Source organism: Pelobates fuscus, chromosome 2, assembly GCF_036172605.1.
Source record: "Pelobates fuscus isolate aPelFus1 chromosome 2, aPelFus1.pri, whole genome shotgun sequence".
Classification (NCBI taxonomy): Eukaryota; Metazoa; Chordata; class Amphibia; order Anura; family Pelobatidae; genus Pelobates; species Pelobates fuscus.
This window is the reverse complement of record NC_086318.1, coordinates 112517142-112542818: the sequence shown is the minus strand read 5'-3', so window position 1 is coordinate 112542818 and position 25677 is coordinate 112517142. Positions and strand designations below refer to the sequence as shown.

The following is a 25677-nucleotide window of genomic DNA, read 5'->3' as shown; positions in this document are numbered from 1 at the left end:
CTGTTAATCAAGATCAAAGTAAAATGCCAGTATCCTCTTACAAAAATCTCAGTTACACACTGATGCGTACTTTTTACACATGTTTTTGAATATGATTGGGGAGGAGATTTGTGGTTCTAAAGGCATAGTTCTCTTAACTTCTAGTATCTCTTAGGCCTCTGAATAAGTGTATAGTAGTTACTGAGTTAACCACTCAGTAAGGGCAATGGAAGCCCGTCTGTATCCAAGTAGTAGGTATGTCAATGCATGTGGTGTTACTCCACTGCTATTGGGTTTATACAATTACCACTATAGTTATATAAGTGCATCTGGGCTCTAGTACATTGAACTTGCTTTTTTAGTTATTTGTGTATCAGATGTTTCTCAGATTAAGCTATCTAATACTTTTTGCGAAAAACAAAACAAAAAAGACATTTAAGTATTATATTTTCCATGTCTATTTTAACCATATATTTGCTTCATTGATCATATGCTTTTACATGTTTAGCGATTGTAAAGAGATTTTACTGTAAATCTATCATCTATAAAAGAGTCGTTATATTAGTATCATATAATAACCTTTATATTTGAATGTAAAGAATATGCTTATGTAATGTATGGTCTAGAAATTTTGGGGTTCTGCAGTTTTTCTTTTATAAAACAGCACCATTCAAATTTAAAAAAAGCCCAAAACAAAACAGCTATGTTAGGGGAAAAAAAGGTTAATATTAGACGACTCATTAATTTGTGAAAATAATTGCAATTGTGTTTAAAATAAAAAACATTTTAATTTATTTTATAGTAGAAAACAAGCTTTGCAAACACAGAAAATGCTTAAAATAAGTAAACAGAATACATATAGAACAGGTCAACTGATATCATAAGATATTAACGATAATCCGATAGGGCACCAGTTGATTGGTAATATGGAATTCGGAAGGGTGCTGTTTTCTTCCAAACGATAGGGGCCTCCCAAATAGGTTACACTGAAAAATCTGAACCTATGTGCTATGAACAAAACAAAATTCATATGGAAGGTAAAATAAAGGTTATTGTGATTTATATTTTAGTATTTATAGTTTTGCTTGACAACTCTGGAACAGCGTGATAGAGATATTGTTATTTATCTATGGTACAATTTTACAAAAATACAGTAGTTCTATTGCAATTCTTACAAATTCAATTTACAATATAGTACAGCAGTATATACTTACATATAATGGTTAATTAAAACAAGTGGTTATATTTTGACTTAAGAAGTGTATTTGATTCTTAGCTGCATGTTTGCATTCACATTTTAAAGAAATTCTAAGGCTAAGATATAGCTACTCTCTTCGTAGTCTTTGCCTTTGGGAGAACTGTTTGTATTGTATGCACTGTTACAGTAAATAAGGAGGGGAATGTGCAGTAAGTGTTATGTGTTCTATGAATTTTCTACACTGAGTATTCTTTTCACAAGTAAACATAGCTTAAATAAAAAGAGCTGATATGTTTGAGGTCTTACCATGATATTAATGTTGTTTGGTATCAAATGCTTTATCTTACGTTAGCTTTCTGACACATTTGGTGATAAATGTGCCCGCATATGAAAAGTGCTAAAGCTAATGGACATATAAAGAACCCCCATGTGCCTGGATTTCTGTAGTTCCCCACCCAACAATATTTCCCCGAATATTGCAACCATTTTCATCTCCTGTTGCCACTATCTCTTCATCACTGAGAACTCTATCCCATAAATTGAAGCCTGTGATTTTTCCAGAGAATGCTAATGACTCGTCAAAGCCCCCTCCTACACAGCATCCATTCTTTTCTTGACCAAGTTGGAAAATTCCTCGGTCAGGGATAGCCCGACCCTTTGACACGTCAAAAAACTGTTCTTTAATTTCTCCGTTGGCCCAAACTGCTACATGGCCATCTTCTGAGCTCCATGTGCTACACAGCTGTGACCACTGTCCTGGTTCAAACACATTCTCAGCAGATACCACGTTATTCCCACCACCTATTACGAGTACAGACGACTGATTGTTTAAGTATAGCTGGATTTCGTAGGGGTTACGCTTGGTGCCATAGGAGAAGACAACAGTTTTGTCCAAGGCCTCTGTTACTTTAATCCATACGCAAAACGTGAATGCTTCCAAGGTCATGTCTACTGGATGCACACTTGCATAAATTTTGGGTGATCTCATGGGAAATAATATTGCTGAATCACAACCTAGAAAATAGAAAATAAGCGTTGTGAAATTAATAAACATTTAATAATTAAGTTTTGTTTAAAAACAAAATATACATTCTTCAGATTAATTTTAAAAGAACTCCCCAAGCACTGCAGCTATTAGTTTCACCAAGTCACACAGGTGGGTCTTAGCTTTCCCCTAGTAATTTTATGGCAAATCCTTCCAGGGTAGGTACACACTTGTACACACCGTAAGTCTCTACCTCCATATTTCATTCTTCGTATGAGTAAAAACATTTCCTTGAGCAGCAGTTTCATTTATGTCTTTGTATAAGTGAAGCTGCGGATGAGTACTGGCTATTGGTTTATGGAATATACTCAGAACTCCCAATAGGTTGTGGGTTTTACTCAATATTAGAATCATAGTCAACTGTCAAAGTTGGGTGCTTTAAAATTTGTACTGAGTTTCATAACATTTTTGCTTTTTATATGACTCTGTCATAAATATAGATTATTTTTTTCAGGGGGGAGGAGAGGGAACATTTGTGATTACAATTAATAATTGAAAACTGACTGAAATGGACACACATATTTGAATGTCTAGGTTTTGCCTACATGAAATTAGGTAATCCAGACTCACTAAGCTTGAGCAGGCATCTTGAACTCAGGCCCTCCAAATGTTTCTGAACTACAACTTCCATGATTCTCTGGCCATCTGTTCAATTAATTCTGTGAGTTGTAGGTCATACAAATCTGGGAGTCCAGAGCTTGACATCCCTGGCCTAGAGGGTTATCAGCATCTCCTCAATGATAAAGCAATAAGTGAGACCAAAGCAATTGTCTGGATTTGATCTTATGTGCAGGGAGAGATGTTTATGTTTGGTACTCGACTCTCCATGTGGATGCTATGTGAAATATACCTCCGTGAAGGCACAGGTATGCTAAAACTTATTTGAGAGCTTAGTGTGACTAGCTAAAATGTAGGCTAATATTATGTAGGCTAATATTCTTATGCCATTTTAAAGAAAATTAACTCATTAAAACTATTCATCTTTTTACCACTTAATAAATATTGCCCTGTTAGATGGTATTTTCAATTCTAGAAACCCTGTATTCATTTTTCAAAATTTCTCCTTTTACCCCACTTTTATAAGTACAATCTTTCCTTCCTTGAAAGGTCATAAAAATAACACATATGCTTATACATCTACAATATGAGTGTAGCCTTCGTGGACATAGGGATCTGTGCTCTACTAAAAGAGCATTGAAAATCATATGCATATCAGGTTAGCACAAATGGTGGCAAATGTATAGATTCAAAAGAGATATGGCCCCTCAACCTGTATTTACAGAAAGAAAATAGAAATGCTCACTTTATTCTGATGTCAATCTGTTTTGATGCCCATATGTTGGAAGCAAAACCAGCACATTGGCATCATGGAGGAGAATTGCTTGGTTTTGCAAAATGTTCTCAAGCAGGTCCAATTGCTTTACAGAGGGACAGGTGTAAGTCAGGACTAGAGGGTGGGTGTTACAGTAGTCGATTTCCAATCATGATTTACTGGAACACAGAACTAGGGGTAAGATGCGCTATAACAACTCCAAAAGCAACTAGATATAGCATTTATCGTTATGATAAATCATATTCACTGAACAAAATTATTAACGCAACCCTTTTGTTTTTGCCCCCATTTTTCATGAGCTGAACTCAAAGATCTAAGACTTTTTCTATGTACACAAAAGGCCTATTTCTCTCAAATATTGTTCACAAATCTGTCTAAATCGGTGTTAGTGAGCACTTCTCCATTGCCGAGATAATCCATCCACCTCACAGGTGTGGCATATCAAGATGCTGATTAGACAGCATGATTATTGCACATGTGTGCCTTATACTGGCCACAATAAAAGGCCACTCTAAAATGTGCAGTTTTACTGTATTGGGGGGAGTTCAGGGGGGTCTGAAAACCAGTCAGTATCTGGTGTGACCACCATTTGCCTCATGCAGTGCAACACATCTCCTTTGCATAGAGTTGATCAGGTTGTTGATTGTGGCCTGTGGAATGTTGGTCCACTCCTCTTCAATGGCTGTGCAAAGTTGTTGGATATTGGCAGGACCTGGAACATGCTGTGGTATATGCCGATCCAGAGCATCCCAAGCATGCTCAATGGGTGACATGTCCGGTGAGTATGCTGGCCATGCAAGAGATGGGATGTTTTCAGCTTCCAGGAATTGTGTACAGATCCTTGCAACACGGGGCCATGCATTATCATGCTGCAACATGAGGTAATGAATGGCACAACAATGGGCCTTTAGGATCTCATCACGATCTCTGTGCATTCAAAATGCCATCAATAAAATGCACCTGTGTTCATTGTCCATAACATACGCCTGCCCATATCATAACCACACCGCCACCATGGGCCACTTGATCCACAATGATGGCATCAGCAAACCGCTCACCCACACAACGCAATGCACCTAGTCTGCCATCTGCCCTCTACAGTGAAAACCGTGATTCATCCCTGAAGAGAACACCTCTCCAAAGTGCCAGACGCCATCGAATGTGAGCATTTGCCCACTTAAGTTGGTTACCACAACGAACTGCAATCAGGCAGTCAGGTCGAGATCCCGATCAGGATGACGAGCATGCAGATGAGCTTCCCTGAGATGGTTTCTGACAGTTTGTGCAGAAATTCTTTGGTTATGCAAACGATTGTTGCAGTAGCTGTCCAGGTGACTGGTCTCAGACAATCTTGGAGGTGAAGATGCTGGATGAAGAGGTCCTGGGCTGTTGTGGTTACACGTGGTCTGCTGTTGTGAGGCCGGTTGGATGTACTGCCAAATTCTCTGAAACACCTTTGGAGGTGGCGTATGGTAGAGAAATGAACATTCAATTCACGGCCAACAGCTCTGGTGGACATTCCTGCAGTCAGCATGCCAATTGCACGCTCCCTCAAAACCTGTAACATCTGTAGCATTGTGCTGTGTGATAAAACTGCCCATTTTAGAGTGGCCTTTTATTGTGGCCAGCCTAAGGCACACCTTTGCAATAATCATGCTGTCTAATCAACATCTTGATATGCCACACCTGTGAGGTGGATGGATTATTTCAGCAAAGGAGAAGTGCTCACTAACACAGATTTAGACAGATTTGTGAACAATATTTGAGAGAAATAGACCTTTTGTGTACATGGAAAAATCTTAGATCTTTGAATTCAGCTCATGAAAAATGGGGGCAAAAACAAAAGTGTTGCGTTTATTATTTTGTTCAGTGTATTTACTGATTCAGGAGCTTTTATAGTGTAAGTTGAACCTGTCATCACAAATTCACTTTACATTTTTCACATTAAAATCGTGTTCGTCTTGATATACAATTCAAAATATAAAAAATAAAATATCTCAAAGAGCAACCCTTTTTTTCCCACACATGACCTGAACTGTCCTTGCATTCTATAAGTCCATTTTAAGACTTTGTAATTAAACCAAGATGACGAATGTTCATTTTCATTTATATATATATATATTTTTTTATTTTTTACAGACATCAAAAACTGCTTGTGGTTCCAACCATACAGGACTTTGTACTATTCTGTTGGTCTATATTATATAAACCAATGATAACTCATGCTCTTTTCTACTGTTTGCTTATATTCTGTGGTTTTTGGAATAATTGCTCAGTGCAGGAAGTATCTAATTGCTGGTAATCACACTGGGAATATTGTAAAGCAGACTAATGAATCATGCATCATATAGATATTTTACTTACTCTTTAAAGCTCAACTGTTCTGGATAACTTTTAATTACAGCAAAACATATTTTTTAAGATATCCAAAAATATCCAATGCAATGCTTAGAATAATTTAGGGAAAGCAAGTGGCCTGTACAGGGGTTGTGAACCTCTTGACGTGGACAGTGTCTGAGCAGAAGGCTATACAACTTTAGTATAAACTGGAACTTTGGCCAAATAAGATGTTGTTGACATGTTCAGCAATGTGCTTGCTTTAGGAAAGATTCCTGTCTCTTCTGCACATGACACTGGACAACAAACATTAACAGAGTTCTATGCTAGCAGGGGCACATAACTTTCATTAGATCTTCAGGGAAGAGGTCCACCTCATGGGAATGTTTATAAATGAGAATTGTGTTATTGTCATTTTGAATGGTGTTATATATAGATGACTATGACTATGAAGCTAGTGGCTACAGAATCCAACATAATTAATTGAGTATGATGGGAAATGCAGCCCATGTAAGCCAGAATTCCAGAGGTTGCCTATCCAAGATAAAAGCGAAATAAAGGTTTAGTGAATATAAACAAAGTACATAAGGAGAATCCAATGTCTCAATTAATAAAGTACCATTCTATTAATGGACTGTACAGGAGGCCTCCCAGCAGGGATTTAGTCTGACTCATTTCCTGTGTAAAGGAGCCAGTGTGGATTTAAATGATCCATGCCCTTAGCCCGAACAAATGAACCATTCCACCTTTGCCCAGTTTGAAATAAAGACAAAGCCGTGTTTTATTTGATTGTTTAGATAAATTTATTCTGAATATTTTTGTTCCACCAATTAAATTTTTGGTCACCTTGTTCAGATGCTGTTCTGAAATGTCAGGAACACCATCTGAAATGGGCTATTTAATTAACAGGCCTTTGACATTATTACCGAGGGCTTACTAAAATTAAAAACAGTTCTGTAAAAGACCAACAACAGTGTGATTAGAAACTCCCTTAAGAGCTTCATTGGCTTTCCTCCAAGCTTTGTGCGAAATCAAAACCAGTTGCAGACATTTCTTTGAAAGACTTGGTTTGAAAAGCGCCTGTGAAGCATTTAAAACACATGCTGGTAGACTCCGAGTACTATATCTATATAATTATATCACTGTATCTAGATACAAATCTTTTTTTTCTTTTATTTTTATCTATTGATTTTTATATACATAGAACAGATAATTAATTTATTTATAGGCTCATTGGATAGTTGACATACAATCAGTTAATCATCTAGGGTCCATTTTAACAGAGCCAGCTCTGGCAGAGTTTAAATTTAAGTGGATGATCAATACGTCTTAACGTTGCTTATTTAATGAATGGTTTAAGACACGTTTCCCAATACAGAATGATTTTCCATTGTCAGAATTTAAATTATCCAGCAGCTAGACGTCTTATTCCCTATTTGATGATCCTGATCAAGAAAGACAGATAATAAATTGTTGCATATCCAGTGGTCTTATTCACTGTTGACATTACACAGACGTCTGGATAACATTTAGAATTATTATATCGTCTTTATATTTGTTTTAAATCATATTACTCCATGTTTTAATTTACAGTTTATTTTTTTTAGTGGAACTGGGATTTGCATTAGAGCTGAGTGAATGTCCTTAAAAGGACACTCCAGGCACCAATACAACTATACTGCATTTTATAGGATTTTGCCTCATGAATATGTTGTATTATTTTGCATGCTCAATTCTATTCTATCATTTCAGCATTATCACTTTTCAGATTTCTGTGCCACATTGCTAAAGGGTCTGTTTAGACTGGAAGAAAGGAGATTTAGTCTAAGGGAAAGGAAAGGATTTTTTTTACAGTAAGAACAATGAGATGGAATTCTCAGTCTGAAGAGGTAGTTTTATCAGAGTCTGTACAGATGTTTAAACAGCAACTGGGTGACTACTTGCAAAAACAATATTCAGAGATATCATTTTTAATATGTGGGGTAACAGCTTGTTGATCCAAGGAGAGATTTGGGGTCAGAAATATTTTTTTTTTTCTTTGTTTGTTGCAAAATTGGAAAGCGCCTTAAAGGAACACTTTAGCCATCAGGACAACTACAGCTTAATGTAGTTGTTCTGATGAGTATAGTCAGTCAGTGTAGACTACATTACAACCTAGGGATATCTCAACTGGCCTATCCTCAGATGGCTACTAGAGGTGCTTTCTGGGGCAGTGCTGAACAGTGTGCAGCACTTACATTCAGTGTCTCCACCCTCTAATGGAGACATTGAACTCATATAGATATATTGATTCAATGCATCTCTATGAGGAGATGCTAATTGATCACGGCAGTTTTTTGGGTTGTGCTGGCTCTGTCCCTGATTTGCCTCCTTGACAGTCTTCCCAATGGAAAAGCACTATGATTGGCTGAAATCACCTCTTCTGATTATGTCAGCCAATGAGGCAGAGCAGGGACAGAGCCAGCAGCAGACTATAATAAAGGTAAGGTTTTACTATATTTAGGGGTGCAAGGGAGATCATAGGGGCTGGGCTAGATAGTGTTTTTAACACTATAGGGTGTGTCCTTAAGGGGTTAAACACATTTTTTTTGCCTTCTTTTGGATCAGCAGCAAATAGAGATGTAAGAAAGGATGAACTTGGATGCATGTCTATTTTCACCCTATGTTTGGAAAGGACCTGCTATATTAGATACTTCTTTTTCTTGCCAATGAATGGTATCTAAGTAAAATTATGACCAGGCATGGACATTTTCTGCGGCTTATATGGGCTCAATGGCTCAGAACTCTTACCTTAAGGTGTTAAGCAGTTCTTGAATGCTTTAATCCCATAGTGAGCTTTCAATCCTCAGGTCCACCAGGCAGCATCTTGCTTCTGAATCTCAGTTTCTGGAAGTGCAGAGCGCTGCTCAGAAGGGGCGCCACTAAATTACTCAGAGCGATCAGCTAATGGTCTCAGCCAATCAGTGACTCTACATGCATTTATGAGAAGGGAGTCACTGATTGGCTTAGAGCATCAGCTGACCACTCTCTGCCAATCAGCGGCGCCCTGGCCTGGCGTTGCTTCACACTTCCTGAAACTGAGTTTCAGAAGCTGGATACCACCTTGGGGACCTGAGAATTGGTGCTGGAGGCTTACTTTACGGTAAGAGTGCTCCGGGGCCCCTCTGGCGCAATAACAACTTTACGTTAAATTGTTATGATGCCTAAACTGTCTCTTTAATATGCATGTACATTATGTAATCAGGCATGTGAAATACATTTAGCAGTGCAGTCTCCTCCTACATCTTGTGCAAAAGTTCGACAGTATGTCCAGAGCCCTCATACCTCCTCCTCATTGCAGCCCTGTAACTCAAAGAGCCAATAAGACTCGAAATACAATGCATTTTAGGCTTTTAGAGTCCCTCTGTTTGAACTGTAAAGTCTAGATGACCAACATTGGTGATGATAATTCATGAGTCAGATAATAATGAGTCAATTCAAAGTGCTAACCCATACATTTAAAGCACTGAACAATTCCAGCCCCTCTTATATCTCTTCACTGATCCATAGGTATGCCCCTCCTCGTACCCTCCGCTCTGCCCGCGACCACCTCCTGACCGCTGCTCGCACCCGTACGGCCAACTCACGCTTGCAGGACTTCTCACGGGCGGCTCCTCTCCTATGGAATAACTTGCCTACTGCCATCAGACTCTCCCCTAGTCTTCAATCATTTAAGAAGGGCCTTAAATCCCATCTCTTCAGGAAAGCGTATGGCCTCCCAGAGTAATCTCTCCCTTACATACCTGTCCCTATGGGATAGTGCTTTGCTCTCTCCTCCAGCTCTGCTTCACTCCTACTTGATATTTCCTATCCTAATGTTTCTAATACCCCACCTCCTATAGACTGTAAGCTCATTTGAGCAGGGTCCTCTTCAACCTATTATTCCTGTAAGTTTTCTTGTAATTGTCTTATTTATTGTTACATCCCCCCCTCTCAAAATATTGTAAAGCGCTACGGAATCTGTTGGCGCTATATAAATGGCAATAATAATAATAATAATAATAATAATAATAATAATAATGATAAGGAATTAAATTACTTTTTTCTCTAAATTTTGTTTTGCATAGCTTTCTAGGCAGTGTGGGATGGAATGTGTTAAAAGTAATACTTTCAAAAAAATATACCGGGGAAATAAATATGGAGAAGAAAACCAAATCCCATTAAATTTATAATATATTATCCTTTAGTTTTTTGTATAAAGTAGAATGAAACGTGTCATTACATAGAATGTTATCTATTAGCAGTCACTAATAACTGATGTATAATTTACTTTATATTAAAGGACCACTCTAGGCACCCAGACCACTTCAGCTTAATGAAGTGGTCTGGGTGCCAGGTCCTTCTAGGGTTAACCCATTTTTTCATAAACATAGCAGTTTCAGAGAAACTGCTATGTTTGTGAATGGGTTAAGCCTTCCCCTATTTCCTCTAGTGGCTGTCTCATTGACAGCCGCTAGAGGCGCTTGCGTGATTCTCACTGTGAAAATCACAGTGAGAGCACGCAAGCGTCCATAGGAAAGCATTATGAATGCTTTTCTATGTGACCGGCTGAATGCGCGCGCAGCTCTTGCCGCGCGTGCACATTCAGCCGACAGGGAGGAGAAGAGGAGGATCGGAGGAGGAGAGCTCTCCGCCCACCGCTGGAAAAAGGTAAGCTTTTACCCCTTTCCTCTTTCCAGAGCTGGGCGGGAGGTGGTCCCTGAGGGTGGGGGCACCCTCAGGGCACTCTAGTGCCAGGAAAACGAGTATGTTTTCCTGGCACTAGAGTGGTCCTTTAAAGCTCTGTATCTATTTCTTTTTCTATTATTCACCCACTATCTACTCGCTGTCTCTTTCTCTTTGAACTCCCACCCAGTATGTCTTGTTACATGCTTTCCCTGTCATTATACACACTGTCCTAACTACTCCTCTCCATTCTAACATTTGCCATTCGTTAGGCAAGACTGATTAGAGCAGTCTGTCAGTGGATTAATCCTTGCCAGATGTATAACTCCCACAGGTTTAGTCACTAAAATGAGAATACAGAGTGAATTCAAATGGAATTGAAGGCTGAAATATATGAATTGTAAAAACTCTCCAAGTGAATTATGCTTCCAATTTTGCCTAAAAATTTAAATTCACTTTGAATTCTCAATTTAGTGAATAACCCTGCCTGTTTTGTTCTGGCCTACCCAGGTGGCCCTGTTTTCTATTGCTCACATTAGTGGCTCATTGTCACCCATTTCACTGTCTAGATCAGGGGAGCCCAAAAGGTAGTCCCCCAGATGTTTTAAAACTACAGCTTCCATGATGCTTTGCCCTTCTTAATGCATTCCAAAGCCATGAAAAGCATCATGGGAGTTGTAGTTCATGGGGATCTACCTTTTGAGCATCCCTGATCTAGAGTTTTTAATTAATCCCAACCCCCTTCCCAGGTTACTGTAGGAAACCCTGGCCATGCAAACATATGACATCCATCTCTCTATTCCCACTAGGTGCTATAGGTGTACAGTCCATATGTTACATTGATTTTAAGAAGTACATGATTACGTAACAGATAATACATGTGTTTCTAATAACATTTCTCAAAAAGTTTCACTAGAGTGCAGCACATGCAATAAGAAGACCACTTGCTTCCTGTGCTGTAAAACGATTTTCCAACACCGTGTTCTGAGTTCAAATATTTTCCTTGCTTCTTAATGATGACAATATTTAAAGAACTCAAACATGAGAACATGATTGAATTTTTTTTTTTCTGAATCTTTTTTCACAACGGTGAAATCTACCAAGTATAAATGTGGGGTGTCCGGTTATTGTATCACCAGCTGGCAGCTGCATGGTATGTTTTTGGTTATATATGCAGTGTAACATTTATTTGAAACCTGAGTACCCAGCATATAAACCGACAAAAAGGGTTCATTGCTAAAGTGAGAATTCAAGGTGAATTCACTTTGAATTTCAAACTGAAAGGGTTATTCCAACCACCATGACCACTTTAGTGATTTGAAGTGGTCATGGTAGTAGGAGTCAGTATGTGCAGTGCTTCAACTTGAAACACTGCACTTACTGAGAGATTTTTAATTGTGTGCTGGGGTTAGCTAAATCCACAGCACACATGATATTGGCAGCCCAGAACTCTGTTCCGGACTGTCTAATTTAAATTCTGTGCATAAAATACGTCTATTGTAATGCGCACTGCATGCTGACAACAGACGTACAAAATCTTCCCTCTGTAGGCAGAACGCCTGAAATGGCTTACTAGTTCTCCCACTCTGCATTCCCTCCTGCCTCTCTCTTTTGCACATTGTATTTTTACTACGTCAGGTTTTACTTCACCAGGCACTGAATTCCAGGTAAGTAAAACCTTTTTTGGCAGGCTTTACTACAAATTGAGAGGGTGGGCTTTCTCCACAGTGCCCAATAGGGCATATTACACTGGAAAGGTCTATAGTAACCCTTTAAAGTAAAAAATATTCGACCTTGAGAAATTCTCAATCAGGAATGTTATCAATTCAGCTATTTGGCGTTAAATTTTAAATTCACTTTGAATTCTTACCTGAAAGCATGACTTTTGTGTATATTTTTCTGTTCAGGGATAACTAAAAGCAGTAAAATGTATTCAATTCTTGTTTTGTTTGTTTTTACAATTTTGTGTGTGTGTGTGTGTGTGTGTATATATCCATCTTGCAAGGTGTAAAATATTAGCATTTAAGCAGAAATATTTATCAAATAGGGTAGATATGACCAGTGGCGCAACTACCACGGGTCCTGCCGGCTAAGTAATGTGGCCACGGCATGGACGGTGCGGCCCCATACTGATGTCGAGGCATCCTGCAATACCTCCCCTGACTGTCGGGCCGCTGTGTGATCACTCCCCCGGAGCGATAATTTCCGGGTTGCCCCACGTGGCACCCGGCAGTGCAGCAGAGCATCGGAAGCCATAAAAAATATTAAAAAAATAAATAAAATATAAGTAATAACCTGGATATATAAAACAAGGAATAGTGGGTAGGCGCTTCACTGAAATATATGGCAATATAGTATGTAACAAAAATACCAAACAAAACGGTGTAACCGGTATATAGGTGTTTCCCTTTTACACCAGACGTCAAGATAACAAAGTATGAAAATATAAATATACCGGTATGTCCACCTCCCCAGTGTCACTATAATAAATAAGGTAATATTACTGGGCTACATGTTATTTATTAGAGTGACACTGGGGAGGTGGACACACCGGTATATATATTTTTTTTCATACTTTGTTATAAGTAATAACTTACCCGATCACCGCCGTTCCCCCACCGGCAATCGGTCTTCCTCTCCATCTGGGGGGACTGTCTGAACTGTCCATAGGCGTCCATAGTGTTGCTTGCATTTGCATTACCCCCATGATGGCATTCCATTTGCAAAAGAAGACAAATGGGGTATGTTCAGTCTTTTTTATGAGACACTTAGTCACAAACACTGGCCAAAGTGTTAGCGTTCATAATAGTTTTTTTCATTTTTAACACACAAATATAAATGTTAACTTTGGCCAGTGTTCGTGACTAAGTGGCTACTAAGAAAAACTAGACATGCCCCATATTAAATACCCTGGGTTGTCTACTTTAAAAAAATATGTACATGTGAGATGTGATTCAGAGATTTATGACAGATAACTGTTACAATGTCACTATTAATACATTTAAAAAATATATATTTTGAAACAGCAATGTCCTACTTGTACTTATAGCCCTATATCTTGCAAAAAAAAAAAGCTAAGACCATGTTAACACCTATAGTGTTTCATCCACCATATAGGTGGCTTGCCCTCCCTTAGCCTCTTTATAAAAGTATAAAACTCACCTTAGTTCCGTCCCTTCTGTGACATCATCGAAATGGCAGATTTTTAGCCAATCCAATGCTTTTCTATAGGGAAAGCATTGGATTGGCTAAAATCGTCATGGGGCGGGCCCAAATGCCGTTTTGGCCAATAAGGACCTCCTCATAGAGATGCATTGAATCAATGCATCTCTATGAAGAAAGAAAATTCTGCATCTCTATGCAGAGCGTGGGGACGCTGAACGGCAGTGCTGCTTTCTGTGCAGAACTGAGCCAGGAAGCCCCTCCAGTGGCCATCTAAGGAGTGGCCACTTGGAGGTGTCCCTAGGGGCAATGTAAGCTCTGCGTTTTGTCTGAAAAGGCAGTATTTACATGAAAATGCCTGAAGGGAGTTATTATACTCACCAGAACAGTGACATAAAGCTGTAGTTGTTCTGGTGACTAGAGTAAACGGTAAGAAAATTGAAAAACGTTATGGTCACTAAGGGGTTAAAAATGCCTTTCTAATTTCATGCAATTCACTTTATTAGTAATACACAGCAGATGAGAACAAAAGAGCAATTCTACAGCAAAGTTCATAAAGTAACTCAAGTAGTAGGAAAAGCCCATGGTTTCCATGGCAACTGCTCCACCTTAATTATATTTTTTTATTTTTATATATATTTTTTTTAACTAGTTTGCCTCAGAAACTGCTGTTCATGTCTTTAGTGGAACAAACGTCAGTCTTGACACTTGGTGCAGGTAATGGGTTAATACATCCACAGAGATGATTTACATGTTAGGGATTAATATAACTCTCAATCTAAGGCATGTTTAATCAGACTGACAATATCCTCTGTGTTATCCCTGCTGAATGGCAGTTTACATAATTGCTCCCTGTGCCATTTTTTTTCATGGACTGTCTTAAATGCAATGCTCAGAGTTGTGGCGCCAATTGGGGAACTGTGTGGTTCAATGTCAGATAAAATGACCTGTAACTAACACTATTTAAGGTCTTTTTATATGTGTTAAGCAAGGCACTAATGATTAATACATACAGCTGAAAATGAAACAAAATATGCACAAATATTATATATATATATATATACTACTAATGTCACTGTTATATATATAATATGAACAGTGACATTAGTAGTTTGAACATTTGAGAGCAAAAGAAACAACATATATGCTTCCCTCGCATATTTAGAGCCATTCGTACACATCAAAGACTCTAATGTAAAATACCAGGGGCGTATTCACTTAACGACACATTGTAGTGAATTCAATTGAAACACAGATTTTAATTTCAGCAGATAAAAGCCAAAAGGCACGTCTTCTTTGTCCATGTCTTACCTGAAACACATGCTTTATTTGTGAGTTGTTTCCTGCCCAGAACAACTGTGTGACTATCCCACTGTACTACTGTTCAATCCTCTGTCATGTCTACTGGAAGGATATTCCATGCGTCTACAACTCTTTTTGTTAAAAATGTCTTTCCTGAATTTTCCTCTTTCCATATGTGTTCCCTTGGACTCCGCCAAGTTCAATTGGCCTTTTTTTATTTTTTTCAATTCAGCTGTTTTGTGCTAAGGTTTGCAGTTCACAAATCACTGTAGTGACTAGACTGATATTTAATTTCATAATTTAACTTCAGACAGCTCATATTTCATGGATGGGAGTGAAAATGTAATGTATTAGAAGGCAATGATTTTATTGTTAAAATAAAATTGTCTTTTGTTACAAATACAAATTCACACTTGATACATACATAAAATATAATATAGAATTCACACATAATTACACCCATACACTTCTGAATAGACATTATAAGAGGTTTATATATATTTTTGGCAGGATGCTAAGGGTATCACTGTCAAAGTTTAAGAGGAATGATTACTCAGCATTTTAAAAATGATTCTTACTCATTCTAATCTCCATTTATATGAACTTAACAAAATCGCTGTACTATAAAATACACTTTATAAATAAATCGTACACAATTTTCTTCTTTTTTAAGTTATATCTAGTATAAAGCAACAAATGTTTGAAAAAAAAATGTTAGTTTACCATTGACAACAATTGATCCCTCCGCTGATGTGAACTGCAAATCCCAAAGTCCTCAGCCACAAGGGGAATTAAACATTGCTTTATATTTATTAAAGGGGCAGCATAACCATAACCATATCTGATCACAAGGTTTTAAATGGGAAAGCTGCCAGGGATGAACTAAGGGCCCTCCTAAAAATGAAACCTTTAGTTGAGGACTGTCATGTACACTTTGCTACTTACCTATCTGGTATATAAAAGAACAGTGCAGCTATTCATATACATTAATACATAGTAAATGGCACACAGTACTGGTGATAGAAATCCCAGGACATTCCTCATATGGTGAAGAAAGGCTGTACAGTGGTGATGGTCAGACAGCTGGCTGAGTGTGGTATGGGAACATAGCTCACAGCAGCCAGACTGATCTAGATAACCTATCACTGCTAGCCAACATGTGGTCAGCTAGGTTTTGTGGTCAGCTAGGTCAGCATAGTGCTTGTCCATGCTAGGTGCTGAGACCCACACCACTATCTCCATGCTACATTTAGTGCTGGTGGTAAATAACTCTAGGTAGGTTAACATCTTACCTGCAGGCAGGGAGCGTTTGTTGATCCATATCTGGGTTTGCTTTATGGCAGACTTCAGCTGTTCCAGCTCCTTTATGGCGGAGTCTAGAGCTGCCTCTGTTTGCTGGCATCCTGCTGTAGCTAGATTCTTCAAGGCACCATCTTCCTCAGCTTTCTCCTGCAATCCTCTCTCCAGACTGTCCAGTCTATCGCTGATGTTGAGGCTCAGCTGGAGGGATTGCTCCAGAACGTTTCCATGGGAAGCTTCCAAACTGTTGCCTTGTTCTAGAACTTGGAAGCATTTAGAAGACAGCGACTTGTCCAGTTGCTGTGTGATCTTTAAGGTGGCAGTGTCAATGTCATTGGCACACTTCCCTGAGAGATCACCTGCAAACTGCAAGACTTCCCCTCTCAGAGCCTGCAGTTCCACCTTAATAACTTCATCCACTGACTGCAGCAGCATGTTCTCTCTCATTTGGGAGTTCTCCAGCAGGGTGAATAGCTTGTCCCATCGGGTCAACTCCTTCACTTGGCAATCGGTTAAAGTCACTAAAACATAACAAATCCACGTTATAATCCCTTCTACACAGAGATACATGTCATGCATTTGGAAGCGTACTAAGCATATGCAATGATTTATAGAGATCATATCCAGCACACTAAGGGTTATAAAAATTATTAGGAACATTCATTATGCACAAAAAGGGTTATAAAATGATTGGGAACATTCATTGAGCACACAAAGGGTTATAAAATGATAGGGAACATTCATTGAGCACACACAGGGTTATAAAATGATAGGGAACATTCATTGAGCACACAAAGGGTTATAAAATGATAGGGAACATTCATTGAGCACACACAGGGTTATAAAATGATTGGGAACATTCATTGAGCACACACAGGGTTATAAAATGATTGGGAACATTCATTGAGCACACAAAGGGTTATAAAATGATAGGGAACATTCATTGAGCACACACAGGGTTATAAAATGATAGGGAACATTCATTGAGCACACACAGGGTTATAAAATGATTGGGAACATTCATTGAGCACACACAGGGTTATAAAATGATTGGGAACATTCATTGAGCACACACAGGGTTATAAAATGATTGGGAACATTCATTGAGCACACACAGGGTTATAAAATGATTGGGAACATTCATTGAGCACACACAGGGTTATAAAATGATTGGGAACATTCATTGAGCACACAAAGGGTTATAAAATGATTGGGAACATTCATTGAGCACACACAGGGTTATAAAATGATTGGGAACATTCATTGAGCACACACAGGGTTATAAAATGATTGGGAACATTCATTGAGCACACACAGGGTTATAAAATGATTGGGAATATTCATTAAGCACACAAAGGGTTATAAAATGATAGGGAACATTCATTGAGCACACACAGGGTTATAAAATGATTGGGAACATTCATTGAGCACACACAGGGTTATAAAATGATTGGGAATATTCATTAAGCACACAAAGGGTTATACAATGATTGGGAATATTCATTAAGCACACAAAGGGTAATACAATGTATGGGCACACAACTTTAAATGTGCTTTTCCTGGACAAACACTTAATTTATGAAGACCATAACATCCTTTTAGGACATATTTATATTTACTCGTATTTGCATAACATACCTAAGTGTATATAAGTGTGTGTGTGTGGTGTGTACGCATTCGTTGAAATTTACATTACACATTAACTCAATCAATATACACAAATACATGCACTAAAACAGCCATGGAAAGAAAAATAAACAATGCAGTAAAACAAAAATAATAATAAGTTACATTATGTTATCCTAACATAATGTAAAAAACTGTGTAAGCCTTTCATTAAAAGCATGCCAGCATTGCCACATTAAGTTATTTATTTGCCTTATCCTGACCCATAAGGACAGTGAATCAAAGTTGCAGTTTACTTGCCTTCTTCAGTCACCAGAATCCCATTGTCTATGTTGTTCTCTACTGAGATCATAGCAGCAATAGTCAGAGCAGAGGACAGGCACCAAATTGAACAAACCCATGTAGTCAAAGTCATCATTTCTCTGTAATGCATCCTTTTCTGATCTGGCAATTGGAAAGGCAGTTGTGCAAAATTGCTGGCTGTAGCTGTCTTTTGTTCTCAATGTGTTCCTCTTTTAAAACTTAGCAGAGCTTCAGCTGTGGCCAGACTGGGGAGAGAGCTTGCAGAGCCCCCTTAATAAATCCTATGTAACAAGCCAGGTGAAGCTGTGTGACTCTGCAGGATTGCTCAGTGGCAGTATTGTGTGGGAACATGATGTCATGTAATGGGAGTTATTTTAAAGGGTAGTAGGGGGTGGAGGTATTGCAGTTACGCAACCTATCCTTGATGGTCCATGTATGTGGGTGGGTTCTTTCAAGCAGGGGAAGAATTGGGGTACAATAAATCACTTGGGAATAGTGAACACAAAACATCAGGAATTTTCTGAATTTCAAGTGTGTTTTACAACTTCCTTCCAATGGAAAGATTCCTTAGTCAGTCCATGTTTGTAGATTTCATCTGTAGTTGTTAAGGCAACTTCATCATGTAATAGGTAAATAATTACAGAGGGCTCAGTTTCAGTAAGACATGTAATTTATTTTAAAGTATGGGTTTGCTGTGAGGCTGCAAGAACATACAGTTTACATTTAGACTGGCCCATGGGAGTAGACACATTGTATCGCCAATAGTCTGTCATGGCGTCCATATGATTGATAAGAAAGAACTCTACACGAGCCACAACCATGTAATATTCACAGTGGGAATTACGCCAGACATATTTTTCCAAATTGCAAAGGCAGCATCTGTCTTCCATACCATACAGCTTGTAAAGAATTACATCTCCGCACATCCTATTTTACTATATTTAATGTTTCAAGATTATTAAAATCTTGAAATAAGGACGAGGCATAGCTCACATGTTCTAACATGGTATTGTTTCATGCTGTGGGTCTTCCTGTTTGTATAAATATGATAGTTATATTTATAGTATTTTACAGAACGGAAAATAAACTGAATATATATCTTTACAATTGAAGGGCTATCTGTAAACACTGAAGATATTTATAGTTGTCAGGAATATGAAAATCCTGTGTCTGCAAGTTGAAAAAATTTTAATATGTTAAACCTGTTAAACCGGTTTGAAGAAAAATAATTATGAAATATGACATATAGACTGAATATATAGGAGGGGCACTATTCAAACTCAAAATGTTGGTACCTGTGCTGTTAGTCAAGGTCCCTGCTCCAAGGGACCCAATGAGTGAGATGCAATGAGTGTTTATTCAGCTGTCCAAAAAAAAAAACAGGCAACGTTTCGACATTTGTGTCTTGATAGCTTGATAAAGACACACAGTGTGTTGAAACATTGCCTTTTTTTGGGGATGGCCAAATAAACCCACGTTGCACCTGAACTACCGAGTGCTGCAGTCTTATTGCTTTGGATATCATACGATTTAACAAGGACTGAACATTATAACAGGCATTTTTTATATAATTTATTTTATACGTATAACATAAGTGTACATTCTCACACATTCAGGCAGTAGACAGCTCTCAGTAAACTGGAACCACAGCCAAGGAAATTTAGTTATATCTATAGCTTAAAATAACATTGGTAATCTGATATTCTAAGCTGTCCTCAACTTGTGCACCAGTTCCATTCATATTCTCTGATGAATGGAATTGTGCCACCCTCTTCATTGCTTTGCTTACCACATCCATGTAGTGATTTCACCAGGCAGATCGCATTTTAGAATCCCGAGCTATGCAGTTGGTGACACAGTACACAAAACTAGTCCCTGTAATGAATGAGTAACAATGAACAGATCCCCTCTGTACAGTTTGAGGCCCTAATCACAGGCATGCCTGTATTTATTGGAAGTTACGCTCCTGAGCAGTGTTTGCCACCATTGGCTGGCACCGAGACTGTAACCCAAACTAATCTCAAGCAGCACTGAGACGTATATGTTATTATATATTATTTATGAATTTGTTTCTCTTCCATTATGTAGTCATCATGTTCATTGTCTTCCACCCCTTAATGTTCTTGTTCTTTACATATATATAGATAGCACTGTAACCCTTTATATATATATATATATATAAGACAAGAGATAAGGCTTGTCATTTCAAGTCCTACACTACTGGCCAGGCATAAACGTTACTTGCCACAGCAAGCCTATGGGTTCCATTACACAGTCACCAGGTTTAAGGTTCTACTCACCAGGGCTAACTTTTGGCTTGCTTATCAGATGCAATCAGATAATAAAAAGATCATGTTATGATCAGATAATTTTTCTAATCTTGTACCGCTTGGTGAGTGACTAGATCCATGCACTATTCTCTGTTAGACTTGATTGGCTGTCACCATGCTCTGCATACCCCTATTCTTGGGGATATACATGCTATGGTATGCCCACAGTTGGTAAAAGATGGAACAATTATTCTGTTAAGTCTACTTGACAATTTTCAAGTAAATTCCTCTAAAATCTCTGTTTAGGGAAAAAGCCCCGTGACTTTTTTTTATTTTTTGTTTTTATTCTGCTGCCTGATCCAGAAAGAATATGACTCAACACTACAGAGACTGAAGTCAACATCCTAACTAGGGTTTACCAGATCACTGGGAAATGTGTTTAATAACAAGTTCTTGCTAATAATCACAATTGTTTTGCAATGACACTTATTGCTGTATCCTACATATCAGTGCTCAGCATTTAAATTCTTATTTTACAATTCAAAGTTTAGTAAATAACACTGTGTGGTATTTCTGAGTGTATTGTGCAGTGACCTCTACACACACACTGACACGAACAGAGTGACCCATACATACAAACTGACACATACAGAGTGATCCATGCAAACACACTGACACACACACAGTGACTCATACACACTCACTGGCAAACACACATTGACTCCCACACTCACAGATACGCAGTAACCTCGCAAACACACTAATACAACCATACTGACACACACACAGAGGGACACCAATACAAACATAATGACACACACTCACTGACACTAGCAAACACCACACTCTCATTTATGTTGTCCCTTACCAGAAACTGCCAGGATGCCTAACTGTGCCAGCACATGTCTTGCGATGCCTGTCCCCAGCCTGTCCTCTTATTTATTCTTTAGCCCAGAGTGTTGGCTGCCAGTATATGAAATCATTATGTACCCATCAGCTTGAATATTTCAAGAAGTGACTGGGGACAGAGAATATTAACTAAATGGAGAATGAAGTGATTATGGAGCTTACCGTATTCCTTTAGCAAAATAGTTGATGGCAGCTAAAATGAGTCATGCAGTCACTATTAAATGAACTCTCCAATCACCATAACCACTACATCTTACTACCAGCTCCGCAGAGCCTGAAGCTCTTAATCAAGAACTTCTAGTCCTCCTGACTTAAGCCTTGCAGTGCAGGGCAAGCTGTATCGCCACCAGCAAATCAGATCTGACTTAAGCTGACATGGCGGGAATTGAAGAGGAAGATTTTGACAGCTTGGTGATGTAGAATTCCCTTTGAGCATAGACATTTGTCATTATATATATATATATATATATATATATATAATTTAAATTCTTTGGAAAATACCTCTAATAATAATAATACAATTTCTGATTTTTTTTTAATGTAAATTTGACCTCAGTTACTAATTTTCACAGATCCAGGAACTATTTCCACTGACTGACTGTGTTTGATTGCTAGTGTGTGGCATTTAGGCAATGCTAACTGACTGCTACAGATACTTGGCTAAGGAACAGTCAGAGGGGATCACTAGAACAAAGCAAACAACACTTCATTATAGGGGCCCCATTTGCATTGGAAAGTGAATCACCATTCATTCAGAATGTGTCACTTATGTAGAAACGCTACCACCATACAAACATGTGCTGGAATTTCTCTCCCTTTTAAAACATTTATTTATTTTACTTATAAGATGCAAATGCTGTTGTTTTAGCTTTGTCGAGGCAGAAAATGGTACAGGCTGTCTATTAATTTTTAAAAAAATCATGAGATTTGTAACAGAGCAGTAAAAACTATTGATGTCACTAACTGGCTAATTACAAGCTTCTTATGTGCAGTGATATAGAGAAAGAACACATTTGGTATGGTTTCCACATCTTGTAATGTTCAATTATTTCTGAATAATTTGTCAATTCATATCTGCAAAGGGCAGGACACACTGAAAGTTCGTTAGAGTCTCTATCAGTAGTCTGTGTGTTTCAAGCAATCGTTACACTGTTTCAATCAGTTGTAAAGGGTGTAGTCGTACCCCTTGATATTATATTTCTGTATAAACGTATGAATGTGCTATATTATTGCCTATTTAGTACATTTTCTTCATGCTTTTGTTTTTTTTGCGAGTGTAAACATTACATCATAGGTATTACAAACACTTCAATGCATTCCAATAATCTTAGAAAACACTTTACTTGATACCGATACATTTGGACTGCAGGCAAAATAACCACTTCAATACAGAAAGCGCATTTTCCTGCTATTTAGTTCACAGGTCAAGTTAAAGGTAACTAACTTAAAAAAAATAAAATACATTACTGCTTCACCTTTTTTTGCCATATTTTGGTCACTTCTCACTTGATTTGTAAATAAAATGAACATGTACATGCTTTCCCCTAGTAATCCATTTTTGTAATTTTTTTTTTGCGTCACTCATCTCTAGTGATGTCCCGAACGGTTCGCTGGCGAATAGTTCCTGGCGAACATAGCTTGTTCGCCACAGATGGCGAACATATGCGATGTTCGGTCCGCCCCCTATTTGTCATCATTGAGTAAACTTTAAACCTGTACCTCACAGTCAGCAGACACATTCCAGCCAATCAGCAGCAGACCCTCCCTCCCAGACCCTCCCACCTCCTAGACAGCATACAATTTAGATTAATTCTGAAGCTGCATTCTTTTTTTTGTGTGTTTGTGTTTATTATACATTATCCTCCATAGCCATTAACATGTGTTTATTATACATTATCCCCCCATAGCCAGTAACCTGTGTTTATAATACATTATCCTCCCATAGCCAGTAACCTGTGTTTATTATACTTTATCCCTCCATAGCCAGTAACCTGTGTTTATTATACATTATCCCCCCATAGCCAGTAACCTGTGTGTATTATACATTATCTCCCCCATAGCCAGTAATCTGTGTTTATTATACATTATCCCCCCCATAGCCAGTAACCTGTGTTTATTATACATTATCCCTCCCATAGCCAGTAACCTGTGTTTATTATAAATTATCCTCCCATAGCCAGCAACCTGTGCTTATTATACATTATTGTTGCGGTCACCGGCCCGCCGAGCCTCACGCCCGTGCCCGACCGGCACGGCCACGCCGACAACACGATCTTACCTGCTCGTCGGCGAGCCGGGAACCGCTCCTTCCGTTCTTCCGGGCATCACGCCCGAATCAAACATGGCGCCGACCACGTGGTCGCGCCTAAGAGTAGCTCCGCCCCCGAAATTATACCAACGTGTGCGTGACGTCACGACGTCAACGCACACGCACGTTTTGGGGTCAAAGGTCGCCCTCTGACCAATCATAGCCTAGAGAGGGGTATTTAAACCCCTAGCTTTTCCCATTACTTTGCCATGTCGTGGTTTCAGTTTCCTGATTTCCTGAGAGTGCTATTTCCGTGATTCTGATTTCCTGGTGTCCTGATCCTTGGCGTTTCCCTGGTTATTCTGATCTCTGGTTTCCCTGACTTGGCTTGTTTTATCGGTATTGAGTATTTTCTGGCTTCCTTGACCTCGGCTTTCCCTTTGACCATTCTCTGTCTCTAGCCTATTAGTCCGGCCATTCTAAGGTCCGGTTTACGCTCTATCCTGTTATTTTCCTTTTCTTACCTATGTATATGTTTACATAGTTTCTGCGTGCTGGACCACATTACTAGTCGTGACATTACGACATGGCCATGGATCCTGCAGAACTATGCAAGCATATGATCGCCTGTGAGAGTAGGGTGGAGGATATGGACCACAGGTTAGACCAATTTGCCCAGGCATTTCAGACCTTGCTCCAGAGGACTGCCTATTTAGAGGTCCCTCCGGTACCACCTGTGGTTCCGCCACCTGTAGTGGTTCCCGTACCACATAAACCACCGTCCATAACCTTGTCACCGCCCCCTCGCTATGGAGGTGATTCTAAGGAATTCAGAGGTTTTTTAAACCAAATTGAATACCACTTTGAGGCCTCCCCAGGTTCATTCCCAACAGATAGATCAAAAATAGGCTATCTGATGAACCAATTAACTGGAAAAGCCTTGACCTGGGCTAACCCCTTATGGGAAAGTGGTGACGCAGTAGCCCGTGATTACAGTACTTTTCTTACGGCCTTTAAGGCTACATTTGAACCTAAAGGCAGGGAGAAGAACGCTGCCAAAGCCCTTATGAGAATCAAGCAAGGCAGTCGTTCTGTAGCCGATTATGCAATAGAGTTCAGGACATTAGCGTATGAGGTTGATTGGACCAATAGTGGTCTGGTGGCTGCTTTCTCTGAAGGTCTAGCTGAGAGTATACAAGATGAGACTGCAGCTAGAGACCTTCCGGTTAATCTTAATGAGTTTATTGCCTACATGATAGACATTGATAACTCAGAGAGAGAGAGAAAAACAAACAACGTAACAGACGTTCTAATTTGTCCATAGCTCCTCGTTTCTCTAACCCAGTGGTGAGTAGCCAAACGCCTCTTCCAGAACCTGAACCCATGCAATTGGGTAGCGCTAAACTCACTGAGGCAGAGAGACAACACAGACATAACGAGGGGTTATGTATGTATTGTGGCAAGAAGGGACATCTAAGATCGTCATGCCCGGTTCGGCCGGAAAACTTGCACACCTAAGGCACGTACGGGGACCGACCTTAGGTGTGATGTATATGTCCCCTAAATTGACTAAGAACCGTTTCCTTGTCAAAGTAACCTTATCTTTCAAGAACACTACTGTTCAGTGTGAGGCTATGATTGACTCTGGGGCAGCGGAGAATTTCCTAGACAAAGAATTCTCTGCAAAACATCTCCTGCCCTTAAGACATAAAGAGAAACCGATAGCAGTCGAGGCCATTGATGGAAGGCCTCTTACCCAGCCCTTCATCACACACGAAACTCTGCCAATCACTGTTTCAGTGGGTATTCTACACTCTGAAGAAATTACCTTTCAAATCATATCTTCACCTACAGTTCCGATAATACTCGGTTTCCCTTGGCTCCTGAAACACAATCCACGTTTGGATTGGATTGAAGGAGAGATTGTGAGTTGGGGTGAGAGATGCAAAGGTGTTTGCTTTA

The 25677-nt window shown here is 39.0% G+C and overlaps 2 protein-coding genes across 2 annotated transcripts in view; one reads left to right on the top strand and one right to left on the bottom strand.

Annotated features, from left to right (window-relative positions):
- VEPH1 (ventricular zone expressed PH domain containing 1) overlaps positions 1 to 25677 on the top strand; it is a 446092-nt gene that overhangs the window by 49123 nt on the left and 371292 nt on the right. The window lies entirely within an intron of this gene.
- Positions 743 to 18624, bottom strand: PTX3 (pentraxin 3). Its single transcript, XM_063442579.1, has 3 exons — positions 18286 to 18624; positions 16353 to 16880; positions 743 to 2191 (listed from the first exon to the last, which is right to left on the bottom strand). Exons 1-3 carry the CDS (start codon positions 18416 to 18418, stop codon positions 1581 to 1583), a joined length of 1272 nt encoding a protein of 423 aa, XP_063298649.1. The 5' UTR covers positions 18419 to 18624; the 3' UTR covers positions 743 to 1580.

What these genes read in the sequence shown, in the direction of transcription:
- PTX3 (XM_063442579.1), bottom strand. Translation starts at nt 18,418, where the DNA reads ATGCATTACAGAGAAATGATGACTTTGACTACATGGGTTTGTTCAATT. An exon ending in GATTCTGGTGACTGAAGAAG is followed by an intron (nt 16,881 to 18,285) that starts GCAAGTAAACTG and finishes GTTATGTTTTAG; the next exon opens with TGACTTTAACCGATTGCCAA. An exon ending in CAAACGCTCCCTGCCTGCAG is followed by an intron (nt 2,192 to 16,352) that starts GTAAGATGTTAA and finishes TCTATTTTCTAG; the next exon opens with GTTGTGATTCAGCAATATTA.